The following is a 12,407-nucleotide window of genomic DNA, read 5'->3' on the forward strand; positions in this document are numbered from 1 at the left end:
AGAGTAATGCTTTGGTAGTCCCTTTTGGAATTGTGAATGTACAATGATTGTCATACACCCAGGTCATTAACTGCAATTTTATTTCCTCACAGGGATTTGGTGCCGAAAGAAAGATCCGTCAAGCTGGTGTCATTGACTAACCACATCCACAAAGCACATCATTAATCCACTATGATCAAGTTGGGGGGATTCTGGTGAAGGGTTCTGAATATCTCCCTCTTCATCCCTCCCAAAATCTGGAATACTTATTCTATTGAGCTGTTACACCAGTTTTAACACCTTCCTCGTGTTATGTTTAAAAAAATAAATAAATTTAAGAAAACCATTTTAAAATTATGCACAGTTGCAGCCTGGAAAACTTAAGGTGGCGCCTTATAGAATCAATTTTAGGAGCTTTATTTGGTGCATTTAACGCAACTGGTAATTGCAAAATCCACTTCTGCCTGTGTAAGTGAAAAATATAGACTGTTACCTTGTTGGCCCTATGAAATTCTGCACTTGATACTTAGTATATATACTCTACCTTCATTACTTTTGGCAAGATGTTCTGCCTTAGCACTCAGTTGCATTCTTTTTCCTTTTCTTTTCTGTTCATTATGCTTTAATTCTGAGGACCATATGATGGTAGAATATATTAAAAATTACAAAAATTTGTATAGGCAAACCAGTTCTTTAAGTTGATGGCCAAATGTTAAAATGTTATTTTTCATATCATTTATAATCTTATCACAGTCCACTTAATGAAGTTTGGTTAGATTTCAGTGAAAATTATCTTCCAGGGTAGTTCCCCCCCCCCGGATGGGGGTTGTAACTTTACCACAATTAGTATATATGGTGCAGAATTTCATGCAAATGAGGTGTGCCAGCAGTGTGATAATTTAAACGTATTTAAAGAAAAACAAAAGGATGAATGCACAAACTTGCTGCTGCTTAGATCACTGCAGCTTCTAGGACCCAGTTTCTTTTACTGATTTCAAAACAAAACAAAAACAAACAAAAAATAATAAAAAAGTTGTGCCTGAAATGAATCTTGTTTTTTTTATAAGTAGCCGCCTGGTTCCTGTGTCCTGTAAAAAGTACAGGCACTTGACCCTTGGTGTAGCTTCTGTTCGGCTTTATATCATGGGAAAGGATTGGTCTGATTTCTTGGCCCTCAACTTGAATTGGCCACGTACAGGGTCCCTGGCCAGTGGACTGAAGGCTTTGTCTAAGATGACAAGGGTCAGCTCAGGGGATGTGGGGGAGGGTGTTTTATCTTCCCCGTTGTCGTTTGAGGTTTTGATCTTCTCTGGGTAAAGAGGCCATTTATCTTTGTAAACACGTTAACACTTTTGCTTTCTCCAGTTTTCTGTTAATGGCGAAAGAATGGAAGCGAATAAAGTTTTACTGATTTTTGAGACACTAGCACCTAGCGCTTTCATTATTAAAACGTCCTGTATGGGAGGGGCGGGTCTGGGTGCGGCCTGCCGCGTGACTCCTGGGTCGGAGGCCCACGTGGCCGGGGCGGGGACTCCGGCGCATGGGGCGCCGACTGATTGCGTAGCGGGCGGGGCCGGAAGTGCCGCTCCCTGGTGGGGGCTGTTCATGGCGGTTCCGGGGTCTCCAACAATTTTCCCGGTTGTGGTCCAAATCTGTCCGAAGCGGAGGCAGTGGAGCTTGAGGTAAGGCTCTGGCGTGTGTAGCGTTCGACTTTGGAGCATGCTGACGACTCCTTGTTGCCAGGAATCGAGCGGAATCTACGAGCTGGAGACAAAGGCCCTGGGCGGGGGGTCCTTCGTTTTGAGCCCTACGGGGGAGCTCTTTGGAGACAGGCGGGATAGAGAGAAGGGGAGACGGTCTGGAGGCCGCCCCCCAGAGCTCAGAAGATTTAAAGGAGTAGGAAGGGGGGTTTTCTTTACCTTAGGCTGAGGGCGGGGCCCAAGGGCTACTGAAAAATAGACGAGGGTGGGGGTAGCTAGAAGACTAGTCCAGAATTCTGAGATCCACAGTAACCTGCAAGTGTTTTTGCACTCCTGAATCACTTTGAGAACCAAGTGGCGATGAACGTGTACGGAACCAATACATTTCAGACTCTGGTTGTAGTTACTGTTGATTACAGAAAGCTTTGAAGTACTGTAGATGTGGTTCCACAGTTAACCCTAATTGCTGCTTTCCCACAGGTTCTTGCTGGTGTGAAATGACTGAGTACAAACTGGTGGTGGTTGGAGCAGGTGGTGTTGGGAAAAGCGCACTGACAATCCAGCTGATCCAGAACCACTTTGTAGATGAATATGATCCCACCATAGAGGTGAGGCCCAGAGGCAGTCCGCTGACCATACCTCTCTCTTTCGGTTTACTCTTAACCCATTCCCTTTCCCATACCTTTCACCTATTCCTTAGTTAAAGGAATAATCAGGAGAGAAAATAAAAGTTATTTGGGGCACTGTGTTCAGTAATACAGTAAGTAAAGCTTTACCTGTTTTTGGAGAAGAGTTCACTTTTATTAGCTACTGATGATTTTCTAAAAAGTTTACAGTTTTTAACAGTTTTGAAAACGGTTACAAACTCAGTGTTGGACTCATTTAGTTTCTCCACATATGACAGCTCCGTTAAAAAGAAACACAGGTCATAGAATACCTGAATGATAGCAGGATGGAGATGAAGGATTCAGAGATCTGAGTGTTTCTTAGCCACTTGAAGCAGCTGAGACTGTGGGTTGGGGAAGAAAGAGCATAAGATTTTGAGTCACTGTGCCTAGGAATACAGTCCCTGTTTGCAGTTAGTTATATGATAGTGAGCAAATCACTTTTCTCATCTATTAAATTACCATAAACCTGTCTTGCCTGACACCCAGGGGATGTTGTGAAAAATCAAATATGTTAAATTTTTGTGGATGCTAACACACTGTGTAATTATCACTTATTTAAAGTTTCTGTTGTTTTTGTGGGAGTTCATGTTATAGATTGGCTTCAGTAAATGTCATCTAAAGTCCTTTAAGTAAAGAGTTTGTAATCTTATTCCGTTTAGAAACGTCTAACTCTAGAGATTATTTTAATCCACATGCTGGTCTTCGTACCACCCAGCCATTGAGTGTTTAATGCAAGCTAACTCTAATATAGCCATTATTAAAAATTAGTCATTAGTCCTTGGCAAAGTTTTATTTTAGGCTTACCAGCTTTAGTATTAATGGTTAGAACATTTTATTATTTTTCAGAGTTTTATTTGTTTTATTTGTTTGTGAAGTAATATACATAAGGTATATAAATCTTACATCTATAGCTCAGTGGCTTTAAATTTGTGTACACTTATGTAACCGCCGCATAGATAAAAATATAGACTATTTCCAATGCCCAAGAGAGTTCTTTCATGCCCCTTTCTAGTCAGTAAACCCCCCTATCCTGCCAGGAAATGACCACTTCTCTGACTTCTGTTATCATAAATTAGTTTGACTAAAACCTATCTTTATCATTTTAATTTTGCGTATTTCCTCAGAACACTCATACATTTGACCCTATCTCATGCTTTAAGGAAATTTGGACAATGTGAATTCTATGTTAATTTGAAAGTATGTTACAGTCCCGCAATGGCGTGAGTTACAGAGGCGCTGTTCAATGCAAATGGGCTGGCAAACTATGTTACATACTGTTTCTGGAGCCAGATCTTTACTAAGTGTGATGAGGTTATTTTCTTTGAACTGAAGTCCCAGAACATAAATATTAAAATACAAGTAAAATTTTTGCCTTAGAGTCAAATTGAAATTTTTTTTTAATATGATCTATGCATGTCTGTCTTCCCAAGGAATTAATTAACTATACCACGTTTGGAACCTTTAGGAATTTGATTCAGGAATATTCCCCAGAGGTACAGTCTGTCATGATGAGAAAAATATTTTGATATTATAACCTTGTCTGAAATAAAAGGTATTTGTGTATTTAATCATAAACACAAAAGATAGTGCATCCTGGACCAAGTTATAATTGGTGGAGGTATGTTTAGAATTGTAAATGGACAATAAACAACTCAAAGAAGAAGTACAGTTCATACTTCAATGAACGTAATCTCTAGTCTAAGTGCGGTAGAACTGTCTTTTCAATTACCATGTTTTCTTCATCTTTTCCGGGAACAGAGTGACCACATTTTCCTTTCTATAGGCATATAGCATTTGGGGCTTTTTTCCTAGGGTGACATTAAGTACTTTCTGTTTGTGATTATATATCAGCAGTTTGAGGGACAAACCAAAGAGACAGAATTGGACTTGGTTAGGAGCTTATTTAACCTTAGCAATAGCATTGCATTCCCTGTGATTTTTAATAAAAATGGAATCTCCCTCTCTCCCTGCCCCCCTCCCCACCCCAGGATTCTTACCGAAAACAGGTGGTTATAGATGGTGAAACCTGTCTGTTGGACATACTGGATACAGCTGGACAAGAGGAGTACAGTGCCATGAGAGACCAATACATGAGGACAGGCGAAGGCTTCCTTTGTGTATTTGCCATCAATAATAGCAAATCATTTGCAGATATTAACCTCTACAGGTACTAGGAGCATTGTTTTTTCTGAAAGGATGATCTTTAAGTGTGTTCTGAAGTTTTGGGGTGAGAATGAGGATACCACACCAGGGAAGATGCAATTTTTTCATTATGAAAAGAATTGCTTTTAGGTTGTGACATTGAGAATCTGGGGTTATTACTGAAAGTTAATACTGGAGTTTATTTTATATAAGCTACTATGTCTAGAATGCCTGATAATACATAAATGAAGCTTGCTTGCTAATGGGAGTGATTCAGAACTAGAGGTGTTATGAGAGATCACAGAGAGGAAAACACCTCTGAGAAACATTCTTCAGTAAGTAATAGAGAAGATAGTGGGAAGAAACAAATGGGGGGAGGGGAGTTAGATAAAGATGAAAGCAAGGCAAAGGGGGGTTAGATAAAGATGGTCTTTCTCCACAGAACCTTAAAGTTTCAAAGCTCAGTTGGACCATAAAAGTTCTAATACAACATTCTTATTTTACAGAAACAAAGTTCAGAAGGTGGTTTGTTAGGTTTTCATAGTCATGATTATTATTCATAGCAGAGCCAGGACCAAAAACTCAGGGCTCCTTTTTCTTAGCTCTGTGTTCTTTAGGCAGAATAATATAATGGTTAAGAATACAGACTCTGCCTGGGTTGAAACTTGGCTCCATCATCTCTTAGCCATGGAACTTTGGGGCAAACTACTAAATCGCTGGGCCTCAGTTTCCTTATCTATAATGTGGAGATGGTAGTACCTACCAAGAGTTGCTCTGAAAATTAAACGAGTTAATAAATATGTGAATCACTCAGAGCAGTGTTTAGCATGGAGTAAATGCTACACAAGCGTTCTGCCTGTAGCCTGAGTCTTGGCATATGCTCCATCCATATGACGATGTCGACTCTCAGAAACAAACTAGTCTAAAACTGGTTTTCTTCCCCTAAACCTGCTCTACTTTCCATTTTCTCTCTGCAGTTAATAGCAGCACTTAATAAAAAGCTTAGCACTTGGCAAGCACCAAAAAACTATTTGCTGAATTTTTAGAAATCGTTTTTCTCCTTAGGTTGTCTTATATTATCCCTTCACATAGGTTACTGCCATCACACCAAAGCTCAGTGCTGCAGATAGCCAGTGAAATGCATTTCAAGTACATGACTTTGTATGTAATCCCAGGGTAGAGTCTAGAGCAGTGCTGTGCAGTATGGTAGCCACAAACCATATGTGGTTTAAATTTAAATTCGTTAAAATTGGGCTTCCCTGGTGGTGCAGTGGTTGAGAGTCTGCCTCCCAGTGCAGGGGACATGGGTTCAAGCCCTGATTCGGGAAGATCCCACAGGCCGTGGAGCAGCTAAATCTGTGCGCCACAACTACTGAGCCTGTGTGCCACAACTACTGAAGCCCGTGCACCCAGAGCCTGTGCTCCACGACAAGAGAAGCCACTGCAATGAGAAGCCTGCACAGCACAACAAAGAGTAGCCCCTGCTCGCCACAGCAACAAAGAGAAAAGCCTGTGCAGAGCAACGAAGACCCAACACAGCCAAAAATACATAAATTTATTTTAAAATAAATAAATTTATTTTAAAATAAATAAATAAATTCATTAAAATTAAACAACTTAAAAATCAGTTCGTCGGCCCCATTAGCAACTGACTTTTCAGGTGTTCAGTAGCTTCATATGACTAGCATATAGTTGGACAGTGCAGCTAGAGAACATTTCCATCACCATAATAAGTCTTATTGGACAGGGTTGATCAAGAGAATCTGGAACAGTAGTTTCCAAACTGCTGTGTGGTATGTCTTACTTGTCATTGAAGAGAGAACTGTCAGTTGGGAGTTCCAAATCCTTTAGTCCCCTGTTAATAAGAGCAGTTCTGGTGTTTCCTATTTTATGTCTTGGACTTCCAGCTATAATTTGTTTGAAGAAAATGTTTGGACACCACCCATCTAGAGAAGTGGATAGACTGTCTTTCATTAAATACTGTCACTCTCAAGGGAGCTTCAAAAAGTTATTTGGAGGCAGTAAGATTTACTTTTTATACTTCAGACCTTAACCTAGAGTGTGATTTCTAGTTGCTATTTAACTCCAGAGCCAAGCTTTTTGGAGAATCAAGGAGCCTAACAGGGACATGTGTCAAGATAGAAGGTGAACTGGTACTTGGCTTCCCTGCGGCTGCTGCATCAAGTCTACACCAGTCTTCTTAGTATGTAAGGCCTTTTATAAGTAGAAAAACAGTGAAACTCAGTATAGAAGCTAATAGGGCTAGGTGAAATCTGCTAGATTTTCTTTTTTGCCCTAGCTGTTTATTCCTTCCTAAACGTTTATTCTTCTGTTATGATAACATATTCCCTTTTTTAGGGAACAGATTAAGCGTGTAAAAGACTCAGATGATGTACCTATGGTGCTAGTAGGAAACAAGTGTGATTTGCCAACAAGGACAGTTGACACAAAACAAGCCCATGAACTGGCCAAGAGTTATGGGATTCCATTCATTGAAACCTCAGCCAAGACCAGACAGGTATAGTACAGCTTTTAGCATCTGGCAAGGGTTTATTTAAGGCAGAAAAGTTTGATTGACTGACTCTTCACTAGAGATGTGATCCACGTTCTTTGCTGTTTTGGATTTTTTTAATACTGTTCTATTTTTTTAATCTTCAGTTTAAACCCAAAATGAATTTATTAATGTTCAAGTGTGGTTTCTTTTTTACTCATGCAAGTTAACATGCACAAATATTTCTAAAATGAAGACCCTTGATTAAAGATACTTAAAACATTTGTCCTTCATCTATCAACACCAGCTACTATTTAAGGCATAGGCCCTCCTGAATGGAATCTTTAGATCTGGTAGTTCTGTATGTCCCATGTTATCCATTTTCCTTTACTTAAATGTTATCTTTGCAGAAAGTGCTATTGTATATCATCCTGCTAATGTGACTCAATAGGAATGCTGAATCAGCCTATTTTATCAGCTAATAATTTAATAATTGCAATTTTAAATCCACATAAAGAAGTACAAATGAGAGAGAACTTACAACTTGGGTTGTGTCTGTTAAGCTGTCTTTATCATTTTCTCTCTTTTATAGGGTGTTGAAGATGCCTTTTACACACTAGTAAGAGAAATACGTCAGTACCGAATGAAAAAACTCAACAGCAGTGATGATGGGACTCAAGGTTGTATGGGATTGCCATGTGTAGTGATGTAACAAGGTGAGCATGTGGTCTCTTGACAGAATTATAAACATTATTTAGGTAATTTGGAGGAGTGTTGCTATTATCTTTTCTGTGTTGCTATTTAACAGTTTCTGCTCACTTACAGCTATAAAATAAAGAACTTTCCTTATGGCACCCTTTCTGAGAGTACCACAGCCTAAACTGTGTTTAAAACATTTAATTATTTTACAGACTATTAAATTTTCAATAATATTACAAATTAGAAGACATTGTTTATGAAATGTATTACCAGGAGCTTGAAGGATCACTACATGATGATGACATGGTGTGTATTCTTTTCTCATAGATACTTTTAAAGTTCTAGCATCAGAAAAGAGCCACCGTCAAGGTAGGACGGGTTTGGAAATGAATGTGTTATCATTTATGTTGATTTTGTAACCTTGTCTTTCTAATACTCTCTATGTACCATTTATACAGATTCCATCTTTATTTCAGCTGCACTGACACCTTGGTCCTGACTTCCCTGGAGGAGAAGTATTGCTGTTGCTATCTTCAGTCTCACAAAGAAGCTCCTGCGATTTCCCCAACTCTCAGTAGATCAGTATAATATTCTCTATTTGAGAAGTTCTCAGAGTAACTACCTCCTCACTTGGTTGTCTGACCAGAGAAATGAACCTCTTGTTACTCCCAGTATTTCTCCACCCTGGGTTCTCCCCGAGCACACACAAACCAACCTCCACCACCCCAGGTTTTTCATCTGAAAAGCAATTAATGCTCTGAAACAGAGAACCAAACTGTAGAAACATGAAATTCTGTAGAAAACAATGTCTTGAGCTCTGAAGTAGCAACTGCTGGTGATTTTTTTTTCCTTTTTACTGTTGAACTTGGAACTATGTTGGTTTTTGGAGAAATGTCATAAATTACTGTTTTGCTGAGAATATAGTTAATGTTGCTGTTTGGTTTGTTTGTAATGTTATCAGCTATATTCTATAAACTGGCATCTGCTCTGTATTCAGAAATACAAAAGTGAATACTGACTTTTTTGAGTCTATCCTCGTCTTCTCGACTTTCTTGTAATTAAATCTGACTTTCACAATGAAGTGCCTTTTTCCTGGAAGTGGTTTGTAGACTTCCTTTACAATACTTCAGTGGAATAGATGTCTTAGAAACTGTTATACATGAAAATGATTGTGCGAGATATGTCTGTGACCCGTCTAGCTTTGAGGGAAAGATATACCAATATGATAGCAGATGCCATTTCTTACATGTATGAAGTTGATTTTCTAGAGACCTGTTTTGGGACTCTCCCAAGAGAAAGGTGAGACTATAAATGATTAGGGATAATTTTGCTTACTTTTTACCTAATCTCCACTTTTTTTTTGTTTTGGTAGTTTACTACCTGCAAAATGTATATAATTTGTTTCTTCTAGCTTACTGATAATCTAATGTTCAATGAACTTCCATTCATATTTAAATTTGGGTCATATCAGAAAGTCTATATTTGCAGGTGTTCAAAATTATAAAATTAGATGCAGGTTTATTTAATAGCTGTGATCAATGATTCTCAAGCCTCAAATATGTTAATAGACAAATTTTCACTGCATATCATGGTAATTATTCATGTATATAATTGCCCTCGGTCCCCCACCCCATCCCCTGTCCTTCACCCTATAGCAGTGGCTTGATTATTTCAGTTGAGTAAAGCGTGATGCTAATAGACCAGGGTCACAGTTTCAAAACTTCAGTGAGCCAGTTAGCATCACAGAGAGAGAAATTCTTCCACATTTCCTCATTGCACCATTAATTCCAGCTAGTAGTTTTGCCAGATGCACGTGGTTAGGCCTGCAAGGAGAGAAGAGGTCAGTTAGCACAAATTCTTAACCATGACTGGAAAAACTTGTTATCCTGAGAAGGGTCAGCTTAGAAGTCTTTATAAATAAAGGATCTAGACTCTGTTTTTAGCTACATGGAAACCAAATTAAGCCAATATTTTTTCTCATGTTTTTGAGAATGAGGATACCTCAGATCAAAATTTTTAAATTTTTCTTTATTCATAATGTTCTTTGAGGGTTTAAAACGGGATGTTGATTAATTAGTCTGGGCATACCAGATAAGCTGATGAGTTTGTTCTTGTTCTGAACAAGAAGTAGCCTTTGGATTGGAATTGCTGTTTGAGAAGGGAATAGAGAATATAATTAATAGTTATGAGGATTTGGAGGCTTGGCTTTTCCATTTGCAGATAATATCCTGATAATTCTAATGAGTAATAGACTTGGATAACTTTTGATGAAAGAATACTTCCAAAACGACCACTTCCTGTTCTCGTCTTCTAATGTGTAAATACTTACTGAGGTCCTCTTCTAATATGAATTTTCATTTATTAAGCAAATTTCACATTGCCTTGAAATGAATTCGGAAGAGAAGAAAAAACATAATGTACCAGAGAATGAAAAACCCAGAGAGTTGTGCTCCTTCGTGTTAATTCTGAGAGCTTTCACAGTCCACGCCGGTAAACAGAAACTCTGCCACTTTGCTTCTGCTCCTCTTGGAGCATTGCTCGCATTTTCTTGAGGATAGATGGAGACTTGTCACCTCAGTTGTCATTGTCTTCCTCTTCTTCTTTTGTCTATGTGACTGACTGTGTGATTCTTATGAATGTCAAATTGGGGGGAAAACAACTCATTTTAGGCTCTTGTGCCCATTACCCTTGTATGTTTGTATCTTTTAGTTTTCTCAAGTATGTTCTAAGCACAGTAGTATCTAAATGGGGCCAAAATTCAGACTTGAAAATGTTCTTTTAATAGCTTCTTAAAGAGTTACACTTTGGTATGAATTTTGGCACAGTAGAGTGACAAACTGACAGTTAAAACGCTGAATAACTTCAGTTAGTGTGGTATCAGATAGTTTTTAGAATATGTTTGTAATTGCTGAAAACAATTACAGTTTACCTCAAAATCTGGAAGTCTCTTTCCCCAAGTTAAGTGCCTGGCCAGCTGTCATAAATTACATATTACTTTATGTCTGTTTGTTTCTTAAAGGTTGTACATTCAAGATTGTGAAAATAAGGTGTTCTGTGTGAAGGCTACCATGCCTGTGTGTAAATGAATCTGTTGAGTGCTGTATTTGCTCCAACAGCTTACTATAGAATGCTACTTGGTCATATCGTACTTATTACAGTTTTCACTTCAGGAGTGTAATAGGTAAAATTATCCTCAATCTGTATTGTAGTGGGCCCCATGTTTAGTCTTTCATCATCCTTTAAACTGCTGTGAATTTTTTGTCTTGACTTGAAAGCAAGAATAGAGAAACACTTTAAAGAGATAGTCTGGTTTTTTTCCATTCCGGAATTTGTGAGCATAGTCATGTTTTGCTTTACATTTACAGTCATGAACTCTTAAGCTGGCAGCTACAACCAAGAACCAAAAAAGGGTGCATTCTGCTTCTTGTAATTCATCTCTGCTAATAAATTATAAGAAGCAAGGATAATTAGAGAAAGTATTTAATTTGGGTGGTTTCTATAAACAAGAGACTATAATTCTTGTACATTATTTTTCATCTTTGCTGTTTCTTTAAGAAACCTAATGTGCCACGAAATTATTTTAAGGTGTTTCTTATAAGAATTGTTTTTAAAGTGTTCTTGTTATCAGAGTAATTGTAGATATATTTCAAAATATAACTGGTAATTTTTAAAGGCCTGAGTACTGACCTAAGAAGCAATTGTATGAATTCTCTGGAGGCAAGGGAGGATCTCAATGGAAGTTGTATGACTTTTATATTTCTGTGCCATTAAATAGAGGTAAAAAATGTCAATTGTGCAGTTCTGCTGTTTAAACAGGAACTATTGGCCTCCTTGGCCCTAAATGAAAGGGCTGATATTTTAAGTTGACTATTTTATTGTAAATTAATCCATTCTAATTTTTAAAACTTTGGTTGAATATTTTTCTTGTTAAATGTTTGAAAAATAAAAACTGGAAGTTCTTTGCTTAGTCATAATTGCTTTTACCACTGATTGCCTTTATTGAAAGTTAATATTTAATTCAGACGTTTGGATGTGACATTTGGACAATATTGGAAGATCTGAGTTCCTCATTTTGTCTCAGCATAAAATATGTCAGAGCCTGCTTTATTATGTCAGGGTGATTCAAAGCTGTATGGCAGATTCTCACACATTAACATGAAGTGCTAAAAACTACCATTGGATCTTTTGGTCTAATTTTGTACTACTCTACAGTCTACCAGTCTTGGTGTAGGTTTGAGAGCGAAAGTCTAGGAGCCAGAGAACATGAGCTCCAACTATAATTTTACTACTCTAGCCAATAGTTTCCCCATTTTGCAAAATAGGGAAGTTGAAATAGGATATCTCAGATTTCCCAATCCTAATTAAGGAGATATAAAAGAATGATTTCAAACCTAGGCTTTTTCTTTTTTTATTTTTATAATTATTTATTTATTTATTTTTGGCTGCATTGGGTCTTCGTTGCTGCGTGCGGGCCTTTCTCTAGTTGCAGCGAGCAGGGGCTACTCTTCGTTGTGGTGCGCGGGTTTCTCATTGCGGTGGCTTCTCTTGTTGCAGAGCACGGGCTCTAGGCGCGCGGGCTTCGGTAGTTGTGGCTCACGGGCTCTAGAGCGCAGGCTCAGTAGTTGTGGCGCACGGGCTTAGTTGCTCCGCAGCGAGTGGTATCTTCCCGGACCAGGGCTCGAACCCTTGTCCCCCTGCATTGGCAGGCGGATTCTTAACCACTGCGCC

General features: G+C 38.4%; 2 protein-coding genes across 5 annotated transcripts in view; both read left to right on the forward strand.

The window, feature by feature from the left end:
- CSDE1 (cold shock domain containing E1) overlaps nt 1-1,404 on the forward strand; it is a 36,826-nt gene extending 35,422 nt beyond the window's left edge. For all 3 annotated transcript variants that reach the window (XM_030869122.2, XM_030869124.2, XM_070045552.1), the window contains one exon: nt 93-1,404. In XM_030869122.2, the coding sequence (XP_030724982.1) occupies nt 93-140 (48 nt within the window). In that variant the 3' untranslated portion in view covers nt 141-1,404. The remainder of the gene's footprint in view (nt 1-92) is intronic.
- Nucleotides 1,405-1,510: 106 nt separating this feature from the next.
- Nucleotides 1,511-11,638, forward strand: NRAS (NRAS proto-oncogene, GTPase). Of its 2 annotated transcripts, none has more exons than XM_030869125.2 (7): nt 1,511-1,661; nt 2,160-2,287; nt 4,336-4,514; nt 6,848-7,007; nt 7,573-7,696; nt 8,007-8,048; nt 8,138-11,638. In XM_030869125.2, the coding sequence occupies exons 2-5, from the start codon at nt 2,177-2,179 to the stop codon at nt 7,690-7,692; spliced, it is 570 nt and encodes a 189-aa protein (XP_030724985.1). In that variant the 5' UTR covers nt 1,511-1,661; nt 2,160-2,176; the 3' UTR covers nt 7,693-7,696; nt 8,007-8,048; nt 8,138-11,638. The 2 variants fall into 2 exon arrangements, with proteins under 2 accessions (XP_030724985.1, XP_030724986.1); XM_030869126.2 differs by having other exon boundaries at nt 8,156-11,638.
- Nucleotides 11,639-12,407: the final 769 nt, after the last annotated feature.

This window comes from Globicephala melas, chromosome 1 (genome assembly GCF_963455315.2).
Source record: "Globicephala melas chromosome 1, mGloMel1.2, whole genome shotgun sequence".
In the NCBI taxonomy this organism is placed as follows: domain Eukaryota; kingdom Metazoa; phylum Chordata; class Mammalia; order Artiodactyla; family Delphinidae; genus Globicephala; species Globicephala melas.